Here is a 20,612-nt window from a genome sequence, read left to right on the forward strand (position 1 = left end):
TATATATATATATGTATATTGCAAAACCAAATCTCAACGTTTGAAATCAACTGCTAGTAGATTAGGTTTCCATCAGAGAGAGTGCATTACCTAATCATTCACTTTGTCCGACAAAGGGGCTGATCATGTCACTATGATCACCCACTCAAATGAATTCTTGGACTGTCCCAACATACCCAAGTTTTGACCCCCTCTAAAGATTTCACTAATTGGCATATCAAAGACAACCCAATTCGACACCTAGTGTAGTATTATAATTAAGTATAGGGGTCAGGTGTAACATTTTAGTTTTGCCCATTTGTCTCCAAGGTTCAGGGCAATACTGAAATTTGGTCTGATTCAGGGTTTCAAGAAAATCCACACTGCATATACCTCAGGTCTCACTCTAGTAGCTGAGACAAGCCACCCCAACCAACTTGGCGGCACATAAGTGTCAGCCTTAGTAAGATAAATCTCCCCAGATCTATCCAACGACTGTGAATATTCTAAACTAACATGAGTCTCATAAGTGTCTAGTTTAAGGGTATTACATAGAAATATACCACAATGACATGAACCAATGATGTACTTTATTCATTTACTATAAATGCCAAAAGATACATCAACCTAATTGGAGTTAAAGGTATAATCGTCCAACAACATATAATATACATGTGTGTATATATTTACTTATTGATTGATAAAATATGTATTTGTTAACAAGCCAACTAGGGCTGTCTAGGGTGTTGGTCTTATTTGGGACATGCTAGAATTGTTTCGAATTGATTACTAAAACCAATAGTACAAGAGCCGAACCAAACACAATCACTTCTATTATTTTAAAACCGGTACCAAACCAATGGGCAACTAGGAAAATCAGGTCTAACCTGATTGGACTCGATTAAATAAAAAACCTTCTTAATACCTAAGAACTATGATTTTTGTAAGAAAAAAATACAAGAGTTAGAGGTGAATCTCACTGCCATTGCCACTACCACCAATGACGAAGATGAAAAAGAGAAAATAAACATAAATGGAAAAAGCCTTGTTACACTCTAAAGTCTTCAACTTTGAATGATTTGGTTTTTCCAAGTTCAAACTAGAGAAAACACATGCTTTGGCTACAATCTACTTTGATGTTTTAGGGGTTTTTCTGATTTTGAAGTCTTCAAACAATCTTTCTTTAATATGGATTCAATGGAACAAAAATCTTGAACTGCACCTTTACGCTTTGGCCGTTGAGAGAGGAGGATTTCCTCCTTTCAGGTTTGAGGAATGAGAACACAACTTCAAATTGGAAGTTCGAACTAGAAGTTGAGCTAAGAGGTGAGAGCTTTGGCTTCCTCTTTTTTCGTTCAATTTTAGACATGGTCTCTAAAAATGAACCGGAAACAAAACCAGTTAGGGGACTGGTTTCCAATTAAGCGGTTCAACCGTTCGGTCGAACATTTCAACCCGTGATGTCATAAATAAATTAAAAATAAAAATATATTTATAAATAATAAAAATAGCATAAAATTAAATAAAAAATAGAAAAAAGTACAGAAAACAAAACTATCTAAATAAAAAACAATACAATACAAAATACATAGAAATTTTAAAACAGAAATACAAAAAAAAAACAAAAAATTCAAAAAATACAGAAAAAATAGAAAAATAAAACTATCTAAATGCAAAAATAATGAAGTACATAACAAATAGAAAAATACTGAAAATACTAAAAAAATACAAAAAAACAGTAAAATAAAACAAAAAATGCAAATAAATAGAGGAAAATACAGAAAAAATATAGAAACGTGCAAATAAATACAGAAAAAACTGAAAAATAAAACATAAAAGTAAAAATAAGTACAGAAAAAATAAAAAAATAAAACATAAAAGTACAAATAAATATATAAAAAATATAGAAAAATAAAACAGAAAATTGTAAATAAATACAAAAATAATAATAAAAAAATACAAAAACAAAAAACAAAATATTCAAAAAAAACAGAAAAAAACAAAAAGTGTTATTGCCACTACAAACTCCCCGCCTGCCATTGCAAACTCGTCGGACAGCCACTGCAAACTCGCCACCCGCCGCTGCAAACTCGCCTACTGCAAAGCTTAGAAGTGTTGCAAAATACGCTAGCCACCGTTGCAAATTTGTCGTCGTCAGTCGCCGTTGGTCGGTATGTGTCACCGTCGGACGTCGGAGGTGCTGGCCGCTGCAGGTGATCAATTGGGTGTGAGGGCTGAGAAGAGGGAAGGGTTAGAACAAAAATGGGGGTTCTAACCCTAAAGGGCCTAAACATTCGATTTGGGATGGGGATATTGAAGTCATTTTATTTTTTGTTTTTTATTTTATTTTATTTAAAACAGTGAAAATAAAAAGGATAACTCGCGAACCGCTGCCCGAGTCGAAGTCCGACCGTCCAGGTCAACGATTTTCTGACTTTTTCAACGTTTTTAAGGAATTTCTGATTTCTAGTATAATCGGACCCCGGGGGGCTGACCGGTTAACGATTTTTCCAATCCGACCGTCCGGTCCGGTTTTGAAAACCATGATTTTAGACATACATAATACTTTTATTACATATAACATAATACAACATGTAAAGTACAATAAATATATATAACCGGTTCAGATCTAATCTGTTAGGGATAGCCAAAACTGGTGTCAAATTGAAAATAATCGGGACAGAAAAATTAAAACCAGAACTGGCTTGTTGAAATAATTCATAAAACTAGAGGTTCGAACGGTTCATGTTTGTTAGGTAGACCCGGCCCATTGAGAGGCCTGAAGCCAGCTAAAACCTTAGGCCCCGTTTGACTTCAATTCTGGGATTTTCGTTCTTAGAATCCTTTCAAAAAAGAATGCATCCTCAGAATTTTCATCTAGAGAACCACCAGATGTATTTGACACAGTAATCTTATTCTTGTTTCTTACAAACAAAATCACGTTTGGCATCATCCTATTTCTTAGAATCAATTCTCAAAAATGAGGTATAAGGAAAATCGTGTTAATTCTAATAAATATAAGCCCAATTGAAGTTACATTGTACTATATTGTGTGTAAATCACTATTACATTCATATAAAAAAAAGGAAGAGAAGTTACATGTTCTTTTCTCTCTCTACCCAAACTTGTGAAATAAAATTTTATTCATACCTTACCAAATTCAGGAATAATAAACAAGAGACCAACGAATAAGCCTGAGCCGAGCTGTATACGGTGAAAAAAAAAGAAGGGAGCGCGATTTTGTCGTTTCCACGTACCCGTCTGATCTCTCTCTGTGCGATAGATTGGATTTAGTAAGTGGTGATCCGTGTGATCGCTGCTGGTCACAACGCAACGGCATTACCCACGTTGTTTTCTTCAATGAAACTGATGGTGGAGTTCATAAACAAGAGACCAACGACACCCACGAAATCCTGCCGGTCAGGAGGCTTTCCCTGAAAAAGACAGGTGACAATCTCCGTCAGACCCGAAAAATCCATTTATTTGGGCTCTCGGGGATTTCAGCTCTGCAAGTCTCTCTCTCTAAACCGAAGACAGATTAAAACTAAATAATTTAAAAAAGAAAAAGAAGAGAAAAGGGGAAGAATTGCAATTTCTTGTATGGCCGAGAGGAATGGAAAACAGAGGAAAGTAAGAAGAAGAAAGGAGAGGAGAAAAAGGGTAAGGGGAAAAAGAAAGATCGGGGGAGAGAGAGAAATGTGAAGAAGATATCTAAGATAGAAGGGATTATCACTGCTATTATTTGTGTATTGTGAGATCCGGGAAGATGAACAATGTTTTTCTCCCAACGGTGGATTTCAACGAAAGACTAACTCATGGTCATAGTACAAAGGATCTTTGTGCAAAACAAAGTATAGGGGTCTTTGTCACATACCCCATTATAGTTAAGGGTGTCTTCGTAATTTACCCTAAAAAATCTAGAATGAACCTATATAATCAGGCCTTCATGTCTTCCCAACTTCGATTAGAACGTTACAACACCACCACAGCATAAAAAACAAATCCAAAAGCTGCTGTCTGAAATTGCAGCTTGGGTTTACAACAGAGGAGAAAAACGTTGAAAACACGTAGAACAGAGAAGCAAATGGTTAAAAGAGAAATAAAAAAAAAGTAAACCAGTGCGAGATAATGAGTAGAAGTTTGCTTGCCTAGATTTTATTGTGAGGTGGATGTTTGAGATCTAACGTTTAAGAACAATAGAGCTTGAAGAAACCTGGAAAAATTTTCAGAACGGAGGCAAAGTAGATGTCGGTTGAAAGAGAACAATATGTGAGTCTATAATAGCAAAAAGTTTGAAGAAAACGATGAGATCTTTACCTGGAAAAATTATCCAGGTGCCGCCCATGTTCTCACGTGTAATCGTAAACGACTTTTTCTCGTTTTCGAGAATCTCAGATTTGAAGTAAAAATCCCATCCAGAAACGGAATAATTTTTTTGAACCAACAAGTCCAAAAAGCATTTATCCGATTCGAGAATTATGTCTACCTCTACCCATAAAATACTATTCCATAAATTGGGAACATTTCCCCCTCATATAAATACTATGTAAAGGATAAGGTATTCTCCATCATGGCTGTAATAAATATGGACAGAATTTGTATTGGGGGGACTCCATTTATCCTCGTTTGGCATTCTTATACGGAATCGTTTATGGAGATTGTAGAAAAGAAGAATGTATTTGGTTTTGCCCAGCTTCCATTTCTCATTTGAAATGGGATGAAAAAACGGAAAAGATATATTGCAATTCACTTCAAAATTCTGAATTCCACTATAGAGTTACAATAATTTAAAATGTCAAATAAACTCACCCTATACATCAATAATCACCCTCACCCTCAGTCAACAACGATTCCGAATTGGCATATGCCCCACTTGTAGGTTGGCCTAAGAGCTCTAACTCTGGGCTGAACCGTTATTCTCCCATAAACAAATCCGCCAGAAATTCTCGATTGAGGTGGAAAAATCTGGATTTAGGAAATGAAAATTCTCGATTGAAGTCATTCTCGCGTCGTCATCGTTAAAAAAACGAACTCATGTGACAAGGGTCACACGTGAAGAGTGAAGACACTAACATCTTTCAAACCAAGGATTGCTTTCTTCCCCCGTTGTGAATCTCATTTCAATCGTTTCTTTCTTTGCTTTTCAGTCTCGGAGCTCATTTACAATCCTCTCCAGCGCCGTCGTCGTCACTCACAGGTATGTAACGTTTTCAAATTGATACCATTCCGCTCAAAGAGTCTCTTCTTTTTGAGAGCTTTTTGTCTAGATTCTTTATAGATCGATTCGATTTATAGTAGAAAACCTAAAGGAGTATCTCGCGTTTGCAGAGTGAATTTGGATCTGCTCGTGTTTTGATCCTTCGTGCAGCATAACCCTTCGAATATGGTAGTCCGCAAGCTTCTCTTCTTTTTTTCTTTGAACCGCTTTTGCTTTTAATTTGGTTGCAGTTTTGTTCGTTTTAGTATTTCTGAACATGAAGGTTTATCGGTGTGAAGCATATTCGGAAGGTTTGATCTGAGTCTAAATCCAATAGATATAGATTTAATTTAGTATCTCTGTAGAGGGAAGTCATGAATTGGAATTGAAATCTAAAAATTTTCTTTTCAGTAGCAATTTTGGGGTTTTGTTGTATTGTTAGGGAGTATCTTTCTTTATGAGACTTGTGATGTTAAACATGTCTTCATCGGATCCGCTAAACGAAGAAGTAATTCGATGAAGAACCTAGTCTTTCTCTTTGACTCGTTCACCACCCGGGAGGGGTGGGGGATATATCGAAGAAAAAATCAGTTCAGATTCTACTAAGAATCTTTCACATCCATACACATGAACCTCAATAACCTTTTCGTTTTGGCGGATAAGCTGATCTGATGCAGAAATCAATCATTGGATCTACAGGCCTAAGTACTTATTCCGACCTTCTTAGTTCTTTCTAGCTGCATTTTGGCAAAATAACCTTGGAAAAATTAGTCTCATACATAGCCCAGTAACCAGTATTACTAAGAAGTCTTGTTTCCCCAATTTTGTATGCCTTATCTTCCTTTTTTTGTCCAGTTCCTTGTTTTCCTCCTTGCCATCCAGATTCCTTAATCATTTTGCATAATTGCGTGCCATTAATTGTGCTAACATTTTAAGTTTAGAAATGAGGATCTCTTCTGACATGTTTAATAGGTGAATCTCAAGATTCTAGGACCTTAAATATCATAGGGAACACCAATTCAGCTGAGGACAGCCAATGAGAGGATGTCTCAAATCTAGCAATTGGGAGGTCCACTGAGCTCATCGGTTTCATCTCAACAAAGAAGAAATATTTATTATTTGATGCATAACACAGTGTTAACCACAACGCTGACCATGGAATCAACAATTTTTTTTCTTTGTTTCTTGTTTATTTATTTATTTTATTCACAGGTAACTTGGATGGTTTGTACTAGTCTACCAGACCACCTACATGAAAAACTCCCCAGAATACTTAGTTGTTTGAGGGTTTCCTGTTTTCTGTTTCATATTTAATTTGTAAACTAGATACAAAATGGATCAGATGCCCATTTCAAACAGTCCATCTGTCTTGATCAATCCTGTTTCAGAACATATTTTCTTAGATGGTGTTAATATGATCAAATTGCTGCTAAATTCTAGGTTTTCAGGGTTGCTTAAGATAGCATAGTGGTGAATATTGCATATTACATTATTTAACTAGTGGTGAAGTCTGTTGTGAGTTCAATTGGAACATATTATTCCTCTATTTCTTTTGTGATAAATAATGAGATTAAGGTGGCGTTTGATTAATCTGAAAATTCAGATATGAAAAGTTAAAAAGATATTGTCTGAAATCTGAAAAGAGGCATAGATGCTTTTCTACTTTTTAGAGGATCTGAATTCATAAGTTTGTTTGTTTTGGATCAACCCTTTACCATTTGAAATTTACTGATTTTACTATTTTACCCCTAAAACATACTATTTGGAAATGTTGAGTTCAATTTGCATTATAAAAAATAATTTTCAACCACAAAATAATATTGGAATAATATAAATAAAAAATAATAAATTAATAATTACTAATTATAAATGAAACGATTAAAATAATAAAAATGATTATAAAAATATTAAAATAATTAATAATTTACACAAATAAAAATTAAAATAATTTTTAAAAATTAATGAAATAATTAAAAATTACTAGTTAATAAAAATAATTATTAACTAGGGACATTTCTTCAAGAAACTGGAGGTGTGTCGGGCTATGCCTAAGCCTGTGAAGGAGCTGTTTATGAGTTGGAGATTGGAGGCTCTTAGCAAGAAAGGCAGGCTTGTTTGGAATACTATTCCGCAGGCTGTTCTTTGGTCCATTTCGATGGAAAGAAACAACAGAAATTTTTATAATCAATCAAAAAGTCCAGATGAGATTGTGCATAAAGTGGTGGGGAAGATTTGCTCCTGGGTATCGGTGAATGAGGAGTTTAAAAGTCAGAATGTTTCTCTCCTTCTTTGTACTAAATCATGGATGTTCTTGTAATCTGTTTTGGGCCCAGGAAGATCTAGTTGGCTTGAGTCTTGTTGTAATCTGCTTTCTCACTGAATAAAATTACTTTACCTTTTTCCCAAAAAAATAAAAATAATTATTAATTAATAAATAACACAAATAATTTAATAAAAATAATTAATGTTTAATAAAAATATTAAAATAATTAATAATTAATAAAAATAATTAATAATTAATAAATAACACAAGTAAGTTTAATAAAAATAATTAATGTTTAATAAAAAGTATTAACATAATTAACAATTAATAATTAATAATTAATAAAAATAATTAATAAATAACACTAATTAATGTTGAGTAAAAAATATTAAAATAATTAATTATTAATAAAATAATTTATAATTAATAATTAATAAAAAAATAAATATAATAAAAACTAATTAATGTTGAGTAAAAAATATTAAAATAATTAATTATTAATAAAATAATTTATAATTAATAATTAATAAAAATATTATTATTATTATTCACCGAACCATCGTTGTTGCATGTTGTAGCGACGGTGGCAGTGGTGGGAAGATAGGGGAGGGAGAGAGAGAGAGAACCAACACGGGGAGAGATAGACACCGCTGCAACTTGCAGCGACGGTGGTGAGAAGACAGGGCAGAGACAGGGCAGAGAGAGAGAAATCATAAGATGATGAACACTGTGAAAGCCCTCTTAGCAGAAGCCATGCGATCCCACTGATGAAGCCCTCTCTATCCCACTGGCGAAGCCCTCTCGACCCACCAACGAAGCCCTCTCGACCCACCAATGAAGCCATCTGTCTTCATAGAAGATGAACCGGTGCTTTGCCCAAACGAGAGAAGGGAATGGCCTAACTGAACTCCGGTGAGAAGGGGGGTAGCTTGCTTCTGAGCTTCACAGAAGCCCTGATTATTTGGCGAAGTCAGTGGCGATACTACGCCGGTCCTCCGCTTCACGTTGAAGGTGGGATAGGCGGTGGAAGGAGCAAGGGGTCTGGGAGGTGAAAGAAATGGAGAAAGAGGGTAGGGGAGTTTTACAGAGCGGGAAGGAGCAATCGACAACATGCGGCGAGAGAGGGAGAGAGAGAGAGAGAGAAGACAGGGAGAGAGAGAGAGAAAGAAGATAGGGGGAGAGAGAGCTGGCGTTGCAACTTGCAGCGACGGTGGCGGGAATACAGGGCAAAGAGAGAGAGCGAGAGCGAGAGAAGACAGGGGAGAGAGAGAGCTGCCACTGCAAGTGGCAGTGGCGGTGGTAGGAAGACAGGGCTAAGAGAGAGAGAACGAGAGCGAGAGAGAGAGCAAGAGAGAAGACAAGGGAGAGAGAACCATCGTTGCAACTTGCAGCGGCGGTGGCAAGAAGACAGTGTAGAGAGAGAGAGACCGAGAGAGACCGAGAGAGAGAGAGAGAGAGAGAGAGAGAGAGAGAGAGAGAGAGAGAGAGAGAGAGAGAGAGAGAGAGAGAGAGAGAGAGAGAGAGAGAGAGAGAGGTCAAATGTTTAGGTTTTTTGGGTTTGGGGGTATCAGGGCTAACTCGGGTCATTTACAAAAAATTGTAAGGATATTTTGGACTTTGGGACGGCTGTGAAACGCGCCTGAGTGCGTTAAGAGCCAGCCCACGGTCTATGATTTTCAGATTTGAAAATCAGTTTCAGACCAAAGTTAAGAGGTACAACCAAACAAGGGGTGAGGTCTGAAAAGTAGCATTTTCAGATTCAGACCTCTAAAAAGTGCAATCAAACGCCGCCTAAGTTTAGTGTTTGAAACTTATTTTTTATGCATGTTTAAACCATCATGTTGTATTTTTAACTTTAATTATAAGGTGTTGACTGTTGAGTGAGGGTCTAACATGAGAGGTCTAATGACTTACTTCATTTTAGATTTGAAACATCTCAATTGGGACATAAATGGTTATTATATGATGAGGTGGTAAAATCTCAACCGCTAGCACAATGATTTAAATGGCGCGCCTAAGGCTCGCCTAGGCACACAGGTGAGGTGCATTTTAGGGTAGGCGCCTCGCCCAACATCCCAATCGGGAGCAAGCATGTGTAGCTCTCTTATATGGTTGGCACATATATGGTTACTATATGATGAGGTGGTAAAGTCTCAACCACTAGCACAATGATTTAAAAGGCTCGCCTAGGCACACAGGTGAGGCGCATTTTAGGGTAGGCGCCTCGCCCAGGTCCTAGGCGCAACACTTTCAAAAGGTGCACGTCTGGTGCGCCTAGGCATGCGCCTGATGTGCCTTGCACCTTTTGAAAATTTTATGCCTTTTTTCCTTTTTTGATCTAGCGGCTGGGCCGGGGGCAGAGCCCTCGGACCTCGACCATGCCTCTTGAGGCGAGCCCAAACAAGTCCATGTTAGGGTCCTAAATTTTTAGCTCTATTACAAAGAATAATGTTTCTATAATTTTAATTGCTTTTGAAGAAGATATTTTATTAAAATGAATGAATGAACAACATTAGCAAATGGGACCCTAACATGGACTTGTTTGGGTTTGCCTCGGGGGGCGTGGCACAAAGGCGACTCATAGAATCAGGAATGTAATATGTTTTACATCACATTAGCTATTTGAAGTAATGCAATTGAGGAAAAAAGGAGATTGTGGGTGACTAGCACTAGGTGGAGATGTAAACTTGTATATGGGTGTGTGCAGGATATACATTTTGGTGATCCAAATGAGTGAACAGTTAAAGAATAATCACCATCAGAGAGGCATGCTTTCACTCATGTGCAAAGACAATACTAGTGTTAAACCTAAGAAGTTTTTAAGACTTGAGGTTTCTTTCAATCATTTTAATATATCAATGGTTGACTTTATGTATGAACAATATTCTAATATGTTGGATCTTGGATGATTAGAAGTGATACTTGGGTTTGGGAATGTTCAATAAGGAATTGATACCCTCAAACAAGATGTGTCATGGCTGAAGAATTGTAACCGAACTAGGAATCTTGTAGAGGCTTCATAATTAAATTAGGAGTCTTGTGTTAGCTCCTAGACAAAAGCAAAATGATTGCAGGAAGCTTTCTAGTTTAACTAGGAACCCTATGAGAGGTGTCCTAGTGTGATGGGGACTCCTATAGAACATCTGAATGAGAATTTAGAAGGTTTGTTTGGAAAGAAAACCCTGGTGGAAATCATATGAAAGGAAAGCAGATGACCTGCCTTTTGCACGATCCAAAAGACTCTACCAGCTGGGCAAATTCTCCCTTATCATTTTTATTCTTTTCTACCAAGAACTTCTGCAAATTTAGCTTAGCTTTCCACCCTATATCTGTAATGGCGAAGATGATCTCATCCAATAAACCTTTTAGCCATCCTGCTACCTCCTTGTTTAGAATCACCATTGCTCTTTTGTCTTCTCTGATCTTGATAGTAGGACCTTCTATTTTCCTTGAACAGAAAGTAATTCTTCTCCATGCCAGAGTCTTCTTCCACCTGTTCGCTGGAAAGAACTTCTCCTCCATGTTCTATTTTTTTTATGATTTTCCTATTTGTTAGGGTTCAATCAACTCGCATGTTGGTGTGACTATTTGATAGTGAGGGGGAGCTCTTGTAAGGGAAAAGAGGATTGTAAGTACTCACTTATAAGCTTCAAAATTTTATTGTAGGCCAATTTCTGAGAGGTGGACTTTGGGTGGGTTGGATTGGGAGTGTCTGGATGAGAATCAAGTTCATTCATTAGAAAGGAATTTTGAGAAAGCTGAAGTTAAAGAAGCCATATTCTCTATGGATAGATCTAAGGCTCCTGGCTTGATAGTTTCACATTGGCTTTCTATCAAGATTGCTGGGAGATAAGAAAATTTTATTTGATGAAAGTGTTCAAGGAGTTCCATAGGAGGGGAGTAATTAGCCTTGGGATGAATTCATCATTTTTAGCTTTGATCCCAAATAAGAATGCTGCTACCCAACCAGGGGACTTTAGACATATAAGCTTAGTGACTAGTATCTACAAGATAATTACTAAGGTGCTATCTCTAAGGCTCAAAAAGGTTATTTCTTCTATCATTTCCCTTTACCAAGGATGCTTTGAGAGTTTGGGCTGATGTGTTGGGTTGTGAAACAGGGGAATGGCCTCTGCATTATTTGGGACTGCCCTAGGTGGAAATCCTAGATTGGTTAGCTTTTGGAACTCAGTAGTGGAAAGGTTTGAAAAAAGGTTGGCAAGTTGGAAAAGGAATTATATCTCTTAGGGTGGTGCATTGGGTGAAAACACTAAAATTGTTGGCTGATTTTAAGATAGATGAGTTTTTCAGATCATGGGGAACGATCGCAAACACTACATCTAGAAAATCTACTGTAATTGAATCCTGGTCCCCTACGGATGCTGGGTGGGAGAAACTAAATTTTGATGGAAGATGTTTGGGAAATCTGGGGCCAGCGGGCTTTGGTGGGCTGATTAGGGATGAGAATGAAAATTTGGTTGCCATGTTCTCAGGTCCTATTCAGCATGGTAATGTGGTGAACTTCTGAAATGAAGGCTGCAGTGTTGGCCAATCTCCTAACCCAACCCACCTGAATAGACATATTTCTTGACATCCATTTGAACCTTCTTAAATCATTCTTTAGCTGCTAGGTCACTCCTTCCCCTTTTGCAACCATTTTATCACAGTTTTTGAGTCTCCCTCGATGATCAGTCTATTAATCCCCAGTTCTTTGGCCTTCTCAACCCCATATACTACAGCTAGAAACTTTGCCCCAGCTAAATCCCCCTCCTCCACAGGACCGGAGAACAAAGCCATACTGGAACCATTTTCATTTCTAATGCCCCTCCCCAATACCTAAAAGGCCTGGGTTACCCACACAACTCCCATCAAAATTCAGCTTCTTTCAACCCTCTGTTGGAGGGGACCAGGTCTCACAAACCTGTCACCCTCATAGTTGATGAAGTAGCAATAAATCCCCAAACCTTGAAGAAGTCTTCAACTTTAAAATCTGAAAACTGCTTTAAACTTTTTACCCAATGTGCCACCCTCAATGTTATTGTTTCTGTAGAGAACACTGATGTGGGCCCCATAGCTACGGTTCCACTTTGTTCGTAGGGTAGAAGATGTTCTTAGTCTGCCTAGGGTTAGCTATTGGTCATTTAGTTGTTTCAGTTGTTATTTATTTGTCTTATTTTTTGCTCTATTTGTTATGTAAAGACTAAGGGCAGATCTGTCCTTTCCATGTAATGAGCATAACCTATAAATATTAATTAAAGTGGCGGTGGCAGGAAATTAAGCTTATGCTCCTCCTTTCAACCCTTGTGTTCTATTGCTTCTCCTCCCTCTTCCTCTTCTTTCCTCTTACCTTTCTTCTTATCTTCGATCCTGAAATCCATTAGGGTTCAAGACTGATAATAGTCCTGAACTTCTACTTGGTATCAGAGCTAGGGCTTCTCATGTGAGTCTAGTCCAGCCGACCACATGAGAACCATCTAAGGCTGGAAGCTGAGAAAGCAGAAAAGCACATCGGGACAAACAGAGTGTTTGAGTTCCTGGCAGGACTGAATTCAGAATATGATATTGTGAGGTAGCAAATTTTGACCAGAGATAGTGTGACCCTCTCTCAGGCATACTCCTTAGTGCACAGTGAAGAGACCAGGAGGAAAGTCATGATGCAACCTCAGCCGCTTACACCTGCCTTGGTAGCTGTCAAACCCAAAACAGAGGGTGATTCAGAGAGGGGCAGAAAGAAGGAAGATAAAAGGGATGTGGTGTGTGAGCATTGCAAGAAACCTAAACACACAAAAGAAACATGTTGGAAGCTGCATCCACATTTGGTCTCGACAAACTTGAGAAATAAAAGGGGTAATGCTCATGTGGCTATGACTACTGATTCAGCATCCTCATCTGGCACGAGAGGCACACCATTAGAGACCTTAGCTGCAGTTCGGGCTGCTCTAATACAATTGGAGAAGGAAGTTGGCAGTTCAGCTCAGTTACCGCAGTCATCATCAGCTCCGGCCACATTGGCCTTTGCACACTCAAGTACTCAGCCTACCATGCCTCCGTTCCAGGTACTACTGAACCGTGTTGGGTAATAGATTCAGGTGCATCCGACCATATGATTAGCTTGCCCTCTTTGTTTACTACTTATCACTTATCTTCTGGTAGGGATAAAGTATCTATAGCTGATGGCTCTCTTGTCCCTATTTCTGGCAAGAGTGACATCAAACTGTCGGATACTATATCCTTGTCCTCTGTCTTGCATGTTCCTAAACTGGATACTAACCTCCTTTCCATTAGTAGTATTACTAAACATTTGAACTACTCAGTAACTTTCTTTCCTGACCGATGTGTTTTTCAGGACCTGGAGACGAAGAAGGGGTGATTGGGACTGGCTGTGAGACGAATGGGATCTATCTGCTCGGGGAGAGTTCTCGTCGGAAAGAGTCAGTGGATAAGAAGTTACTTGTTTCTCAGGTTGTGAGTCCGGTTATGCTTTGGCATAACCGATTGGGTCATTTATCTTTTCGGTCCTTGAAGAGTCTGTTTTCTATTTTGTTTGAGTCTGTTGAGTCATCTCAGTTGAAGTGTGAAAGTTGTGAGTTTGCTAAACATTGTAGAAACTCTTATTCATTGAGTAATAAAAGGAGTAATAGTTCTTTTGATATTGTGCATACTGATGTTTTGGGGCCATATCACATTCCTTCTATGGGTGGGTACAGGTATTTTTTGTTATTTGTTGATGAACACACCCGGTTTTTTTGGGTTTATCTTATGCGATCACGAGATGAGGTGTCTGCTCTGACCCAAAACTTCCACCAAATGATCCTAATCCAATTTGATGCCAGGATAAAAGTGCTTAGATCTGATAATGCAAAGGAATACTTTGCTAAGCCATTGGCATCGTACCTCCTTAATCATGGGGTTATCCACCAGAGCACTTGCCCTCATACACCTCAGCAGAATGGGGTTGTAGAGAGGAAGAATAGGCACATCTTGGAGGTGGCTGGAAGTATTATGTTTACCTCCAATGTACCTATTCGCTTATGGGGTGATGCTATCCTTACGGCGGTATATCTTATCAATCGGATTCCTTCTTGGGTTCTTGATATGAAACCTCATTTTCCCTTCTATACCCCAATGAGGAGTTGTTCACTATTCCCCTCAAGACATTTGGTTGTACCTGTTTTGTTCAGCTTCTCGGTCCCCATCACTCCAAGTTTGAACCCAAGGCCTCCAAATGCATCTTTCTTGGTTATGCACAAACTCAAAAGGGTTATTGTTGTTATGATCCTGTCTCAGGGAAGAAGTTTGTATCCATGGATGTCACTTTCTTTGAGGAAACACCCTACTATTCTCAGGTCTCTCCTCAGGGGGAGAGTAGTGAGCGTGGAGATTTGGGCCCTTTTCTTCAGGGGGAGTGCAGTGAGGACAGGGTTAATACCTTTGGGGCTGTTCTCTTACCTATTCCATTTGGTGATGAGGGCTGTAGTAGCGAGGGTGGTCAAAGGGATCGGGAGTTGAGAGTTTATCACAAGCGATGCAGGCAAGTTGATCCTGGTCATCAGCAGTCCCAGCCAGCTCCATATGTGGCTCCAAGTCCAGATATTACAGTCCCAGGGCCCACAGAGACTCCTTCCATTGTTGCTACCTCACCCTCTACAGATGACCTTGACCTTCCCATTGCCCTCCGTAAAGGAAAACGACATTGCACCACATCTACAGCCCACTGCATCTCCCAGTTTTTGTCCTATGATCGCCTATCTCCCTCCTATAGGTCCTATCTCACCTCCGTTGCTGATGTCCCTATTCCGAGAACAGTGCAAAAAGCCCTATCAGTCCCAGAGTGGAGAGGTGCAATGCAAGTTGAAATGGATGCCCTGTTGAAAAATAATACCTAGGAGCTAGTTGACTTGCCCAAAGGAAAGAAACCAATTGGATGCAGGTGGGTATTTACTGTGAAGCACAATGCGGATGGTTCCATTGAGGTACAAAGCTCGGCTAGTTGCAAAATGGTTCACTCAGACTTATGGTATAGATTACTTGGAGACATTTGCCCCGGTAGCCAAGATGACCACCATTCGGGTTCTATTATCTCTTGCAGCAAGCTACACTTGGCCTTTGTACCAAATGGATGTTAAGAATGCCTTCCTGAATGGGGATTTGTAGGAAGAGGTTTACATGCAGTTGCCTCCTGGATTCTATGATACAGAGGAAGGTAAGAAGGTCTGCCGGCTCAATAAGGCATTGTATGGTTTGAAGCAGTCACCTTGGTTCGATAGATTCAGGCTAGCCCTTGGGAAGTTCAGTTATGTACAGGCCCAGTCAGATCATACACTGTTCATCAAGAGGGTGGAGTCGTCATTGACACTACTTGCAGTTTATGTTGATGATATTGTGGTGACAGGAAATGACAACCATGAGATTGAGTCCCTCAAACAGCTCCTTCATCAAGAGTTTGAGGTGAAAGATCTGGGTACACTACGGTATTTTTTGGGTATTGAGGTTGCTAAATCTAAACAGGGGATCTTTGTCTCTTAGAGGAAATATGTTTTAGATCTCTTGGTTGAAACTGGAAAGCTAGGTGTCAAACCTGCAGATACACCCATTGAACAGAACCACAGGATTAGTGCAGAGAGTGGGGAGCTGCTTGAAGACAAAGTTATGTTCCAACGGTTAGTGGGAAAGCTCCTATATCTATGCCTTACCCGACCAGACATCAGTTATGCCGTTAGTGTTATCAGTCAGTACATGCATTCTCCTAGAACCACGCACCTTCTAGCAGCAGAAAGAATACTAGCATACTTGAAGAGATGCCCGGGTAGAGGTATACTGTTCAAGAACAATGACCACATGAAGGTGGAAGTCTATACGGATGCCGATTGGGCTGGGAGTGTTGATGACAGAAGGTCTACCTCTGGATATTGTGCTCTTGTGGGAGGTAACCTGGTTTCTTGGAGGAGTAAGAAACAGAGTGTTGTCTCCCGATCTAGTGCTGAAGCTGAGTACAGGTCAATGGCTAATGGAGTGGCTGAAATTCTTTGGCTGAGATCACTACTTGAGGAGTTGGGTATTGAGTATGAGAAGCCCCTGATGCTGTATTGTGATAATCAAGCGGCTATTAATATAGCACACAACCCAGTGCAGCATGACAGGACTAAACATATTGAAGTTGATCGACACTTTGTACGAGAGAGGGTCTCATCACAAGAAGTGTGTCTCCCATACATCACCTCCAATATGCAACTGGCAGATATCCTCACCAAAGTTGTACCACAGAAGAAGCTAGAGGCAGATCTATCCAAGTTGGGAATGATAAACATTTATTCCCAACTTGAGGGGGAGTGTAGAGAACACTGATGTGGGCCCCACAGCTACGGTCCCACTGTGTTCGTAGGGTAGAAGATGTTCTAGTCTGCCTAGGGTTAGCTATTGGTCATTTAGTTGTTTCAGTTGTTATTTATTTCAGTCTTATTTTTTGCTCTATTTGTTATGTAAAGACTAAGGGCAGATCTGGCCTTTCCATGTAATGAGCATAACCTATAAATATTAATTAAAGTGGCGGCGGCAGGAAATTAAGCTTCTGCTCCTCCTTTCAACCCTTGTGTTCTATTGTTTCTCCTCCCTCTTCCTCTTCTTTCCTCTTACCTTTCTTCTTATCTTCGATCCTGAAATCCATTAGGGTTCAAGACTGATAACAGTCCTGAACTTCTACTGTTTCCACTAAAGCCTCCTTGCATTTTTCTTTACTTTCAAATATTCTATCATTTCTTTCCTCCCAAATGGTCCAAAGTATTGCTACTCTATTGCACCTCCAAATAATCCTTCCCCTCCTTGTCTTACCACTACAACCATTAGGGTTGAATAAACCTTCCAACCGGTCAGGAGAAGACCACCTGCACCCAAAAAGGGAAGTAAACCAATTCCAAATAAAACTGATAAAAGGGCATGATAAAAGAAGGTGGATAGCAGTCTCACCATTCAACTTACACATGACACACCAATTAAGGGACAAGCACCAATTTGGCCTTTTCCTTTGAAGTACATCAAAGGTATTAATACAACCATGAAAGACTTCCCAACAAAAAGCACTGATTTTAGGGGGAATAGGATGGCACCAAATTTCTTTGATTGGAAACTGAAGAGAGACTGTGGTAACCATCAAATGAAGAAAGGATTTACAAGAAAAAGATCCATCAGAATTAGGACCCCAAATTCTAGAATCTGACCCACCTTCCCCCAAGAAAACTGAATTCAGCAATCCTAACAACTCAAAGACCGCAAGTAGTTCAGACTCTCTAAGATTCCTATTAAAACCAAGGTTCCAATTCAATCCTGGAAGGTGAGAATGATGGTTTAGGAAATCAGAAATAGGCTTACCTTTGAATAGACAGATCACAAAGAGAAGGATTTCTCCCCTAAAGGAGTATCCCCAATCCACAAATCCTCCAAGAATCTGATTTTACTACCAGAATACAAATCATACTTGATAAAATTAAAGAACATAGGGAGGACATTATGGATGGCCTTCTAGGGAGCAGCCAAGTTAGCCCTACGTAGACAGTCAGCATCCCATCCATTGCACGACATGCCATGAATGCTTGCAACCACTTTGTGCCATAATTTCTCATTTTCATTTGGAAACCTCTAGAGCCATTTGTCCAACAAAGCCTGATTCTTCATTCTAACATTACCAAGGTAAGCCTAGGTATATTTTGTGCAATCATCAAGGTATAATACAAAATATCGTATCCAAGTCTAAAAATGACAGGAGATGACCAAACATCACTATGTATTACTTGAAAGTGAATAGTAACATGCTTAGAAGAAGATGGAAAAGGCAAAATATGACTTTTCTAGACCACAAGTTATGCAAGATTTACTAATAGAAACTGAAGTAATAGTAAGCAAATAACCAAAAGCAAACAAACAATCCAAGTTCTTAGCGTGTGTTTGGCCTAAATGTCTATGCCATAAATGCCACACATTATTACAATAAGGAGGCAAAACATCACTAGTAGCAAAAAAGTAACAAGAAGTTGGAGATGAAGGTTTTCTTCTCAAACTCAAAAGTAAACACCCTCCCAAGCCTATGCCCCTTCCCCTTCACTTCTCTAGTGTGTTGGTCTTGTATAATGCAACCATCATGAGAAAATAGAACTAGGTTACCATCAATCAACAAGTTGGCTAATAAATATGATATTGGTTGTTAACAAAGTTTTTGGGAGATGGAGAGATGGCTGAGAAGTAGAAAGAAATAAATCATTGTGACCATCAATTTTTAGATACTCTCCACTAGTAGTAACAATCTAGTCATCACGAGAGTAGGGTTTGGGAGTCTGACCAAATGAGGTGCAAGTCATATGATTTGAAGCACTCGAATCAATAATGCGCATATGGCTAGGTGAAGAACTTGTGGTAGAAGACTTGCCAAACAAGCTGATAGTAGATAAAGCAGAAGAAATAACCGAAGACATAAGCTGCTGTATCTTCTCCATGGTTAAGGTGCTAGAACTAGAAGATTCCCCCTTTTGAGATGGAGTGGAGGAAAGAATATTATCGGATGACTTTGCAATTGCCTGAAGTGCCTTATGCTGGTCTTTCTTGGGGGGCCAAGTTGGGCATTCAGTAACGATATGCCCCTTTTGGAGTAGGTACAAAAATTCTTCTTCTTATAGTGAGAGGTTACAAGTCCAAACTCTTTGCGTTTATAACATTGAATCTTGGAAAAATCCTTCCCCTTAGGTTTAGTGACTAAGAACACTGTCTAGATTATGTTCTCTCTTGCTATCAAGAGATGACTAAGTATGCAGTCTAGTCTCTTCTCTCAGAAGTTCACCAAGTATAGTGTCTAAATCAGGCATATTTTCTCTACTGAAAATGCTAGACCTTATCATCTCATAATCTGGTCTAAGATGCATAAGAAAATGCATTATTATCCTTTGATCTAAGTGTTTCTTCATAGTCTTCACACAATAGTCGGTAGTAATAGCCCCAAGATGAACAAGTTGATATTCTGTCTAGAGATTAACAAATCTGTATAGTATTCCTGGATCTTCCTCTTTCCCTGAGTATATGAGAATATGTTCATTTCAATTTGATATTGTTTGGACATGTTTAACTGCTGATAGACATTCCCTAGATAGTCATACATCTCCTTAGAGGTAGGAGATGTTTAACCGACAACAACTAGGGTGATCAAAACAGACCTAATCTCTTCTACTGATCGGAGAATATTGTAAATCCTAGTAGAGGGTAGGATTACTGCATACAATAAGTGTCAAGCAATAAGGAAATCAATTAGAGAGCAACCTGTTCTGATACCATGTTAGTTCTAGGCGAGAAAGGCAGGGAACAAGAAAGACACTTGAATTGGAGGGGTGTGTCCAGTGTACCACAAGCTTAGAAAGAAAGAATATATATTGAGTGAATGGACAAGAATAAATAAAATACAGCAGAGCATAGAAGTAGTGTATAAAGAGAGATAACCCCCATCTTCTCTACAAATGAAGCTGGAAGAAGCTCAAACCACTACCAACTAAGGGCCTTATTCTTTGAAAGGTAATACCCTACCCCCTTGTCTCTCCTTTGCTTCCGCCACCACCTTCCCCTACTAGTCGCTGTCAACCATCGCCATTGGAAGCCCCCTTTCTCTTTTGCCTTCGTTGATGGCACCACTTTTGTTGTTGTAGATTTGGATGCATCAATTTTGTTGTGTTGCTTCAAAGCTCAGGATCCTCTTCATCATACTCTTTTGTGAAACTAGATGAAAAATAGCCTGATAGGGAAGCATACGACGTACAATACACAAACAAGGTGGGTCAAAGGGGGCTCATTGTGTTGTCCAAAGAGCAACTCCAGAATGAATACAAGTTTGGGATCAGTGATCTCCCAAATACTTGTGCTATGTGACTTGGCATGTTATGCTAGTTGATTGTCCACGAGGTTACTATCCATTGACACCAAGACAAATGTTGGTTATTTTCATGGCAAGGATTCTAGTGAGGAGCAGGAGCGGTAGTGATCCCATCTTGTTCTTCCATCTTTGAGAATGAGAGGATTGGATCAGATATTTTTTTTGAAAATTTGTAGAACAAGCAAGGGTAAATCTTTTCATAAATTTCGTCTATCATTAATGGCCCAGTACTCTAACATTGGTACTAGTAGTCATATTAGCAAACAAAAGGT

General features: G+C 39.0%; 1 protein-coding gene and 1 long non-coding RNA gene across 2 annotated transcripts in view; one reads left to right on the plus strand and one right to left on the minus strand.

Annotated features, from left to right (window-relative positions):
• Window positions 1–2,960: 2,960 nt before the first annotated feature.
• On the minus strand, window positions 2,961–4,551 carry LOC148848811 (uncharacterized). The gene is made up of 2 exons (XR_016100931.1): window positions 4,297–4,551; window positions 2,961–3,413 (listed from the first exon to the last, which is right to left on the minus strand). It is a non-coding gene; the product is annotated as an uncharacterized LOC148848811 (long non-coding RNA).
• A 53-nt stretch (window positions 4,552–4,604) lies between these two features.
• The window catches only part of LOC148848812 (coatomer subunit zeta-1-like), a 40,768-nt gene continuing 24,760 nt past the window's right edge, over window positions 4,605–20,612 (plus strand). Inside the window, exons 1-2 of the mRNA XM_088950603.1 lie at window positions 4,605–5,176; window positions 5,308–5,365. Coding sequence (XP_088806729.1) covers window positions 5,363–5,365 — 3 coding nt within the window. The 5' untranslated portion in view covers window positions 4,605–5,176; window positions 5,308–5,362. The remainder of the gene's footprint in view (window positions 5,177–5,307; window positions 5,366–20,612) is intronic.

This window comes from Nelumbo lutea, chromosome 6 (assembly GCF_056320005.1).
Source record: "Nelumbo lutea isolate HS-2025 chromosome 6, American lotus-T2T, whole genome shotgun sequence".
NCBI classification, from domain to species: domain Eukaryota; kingdom Viridiplantae; phylum Streptophyta; class Magnoliopsida; order Proteales; family Nelumbonaceae; genus Nelumbo; species Nelumbo lutea.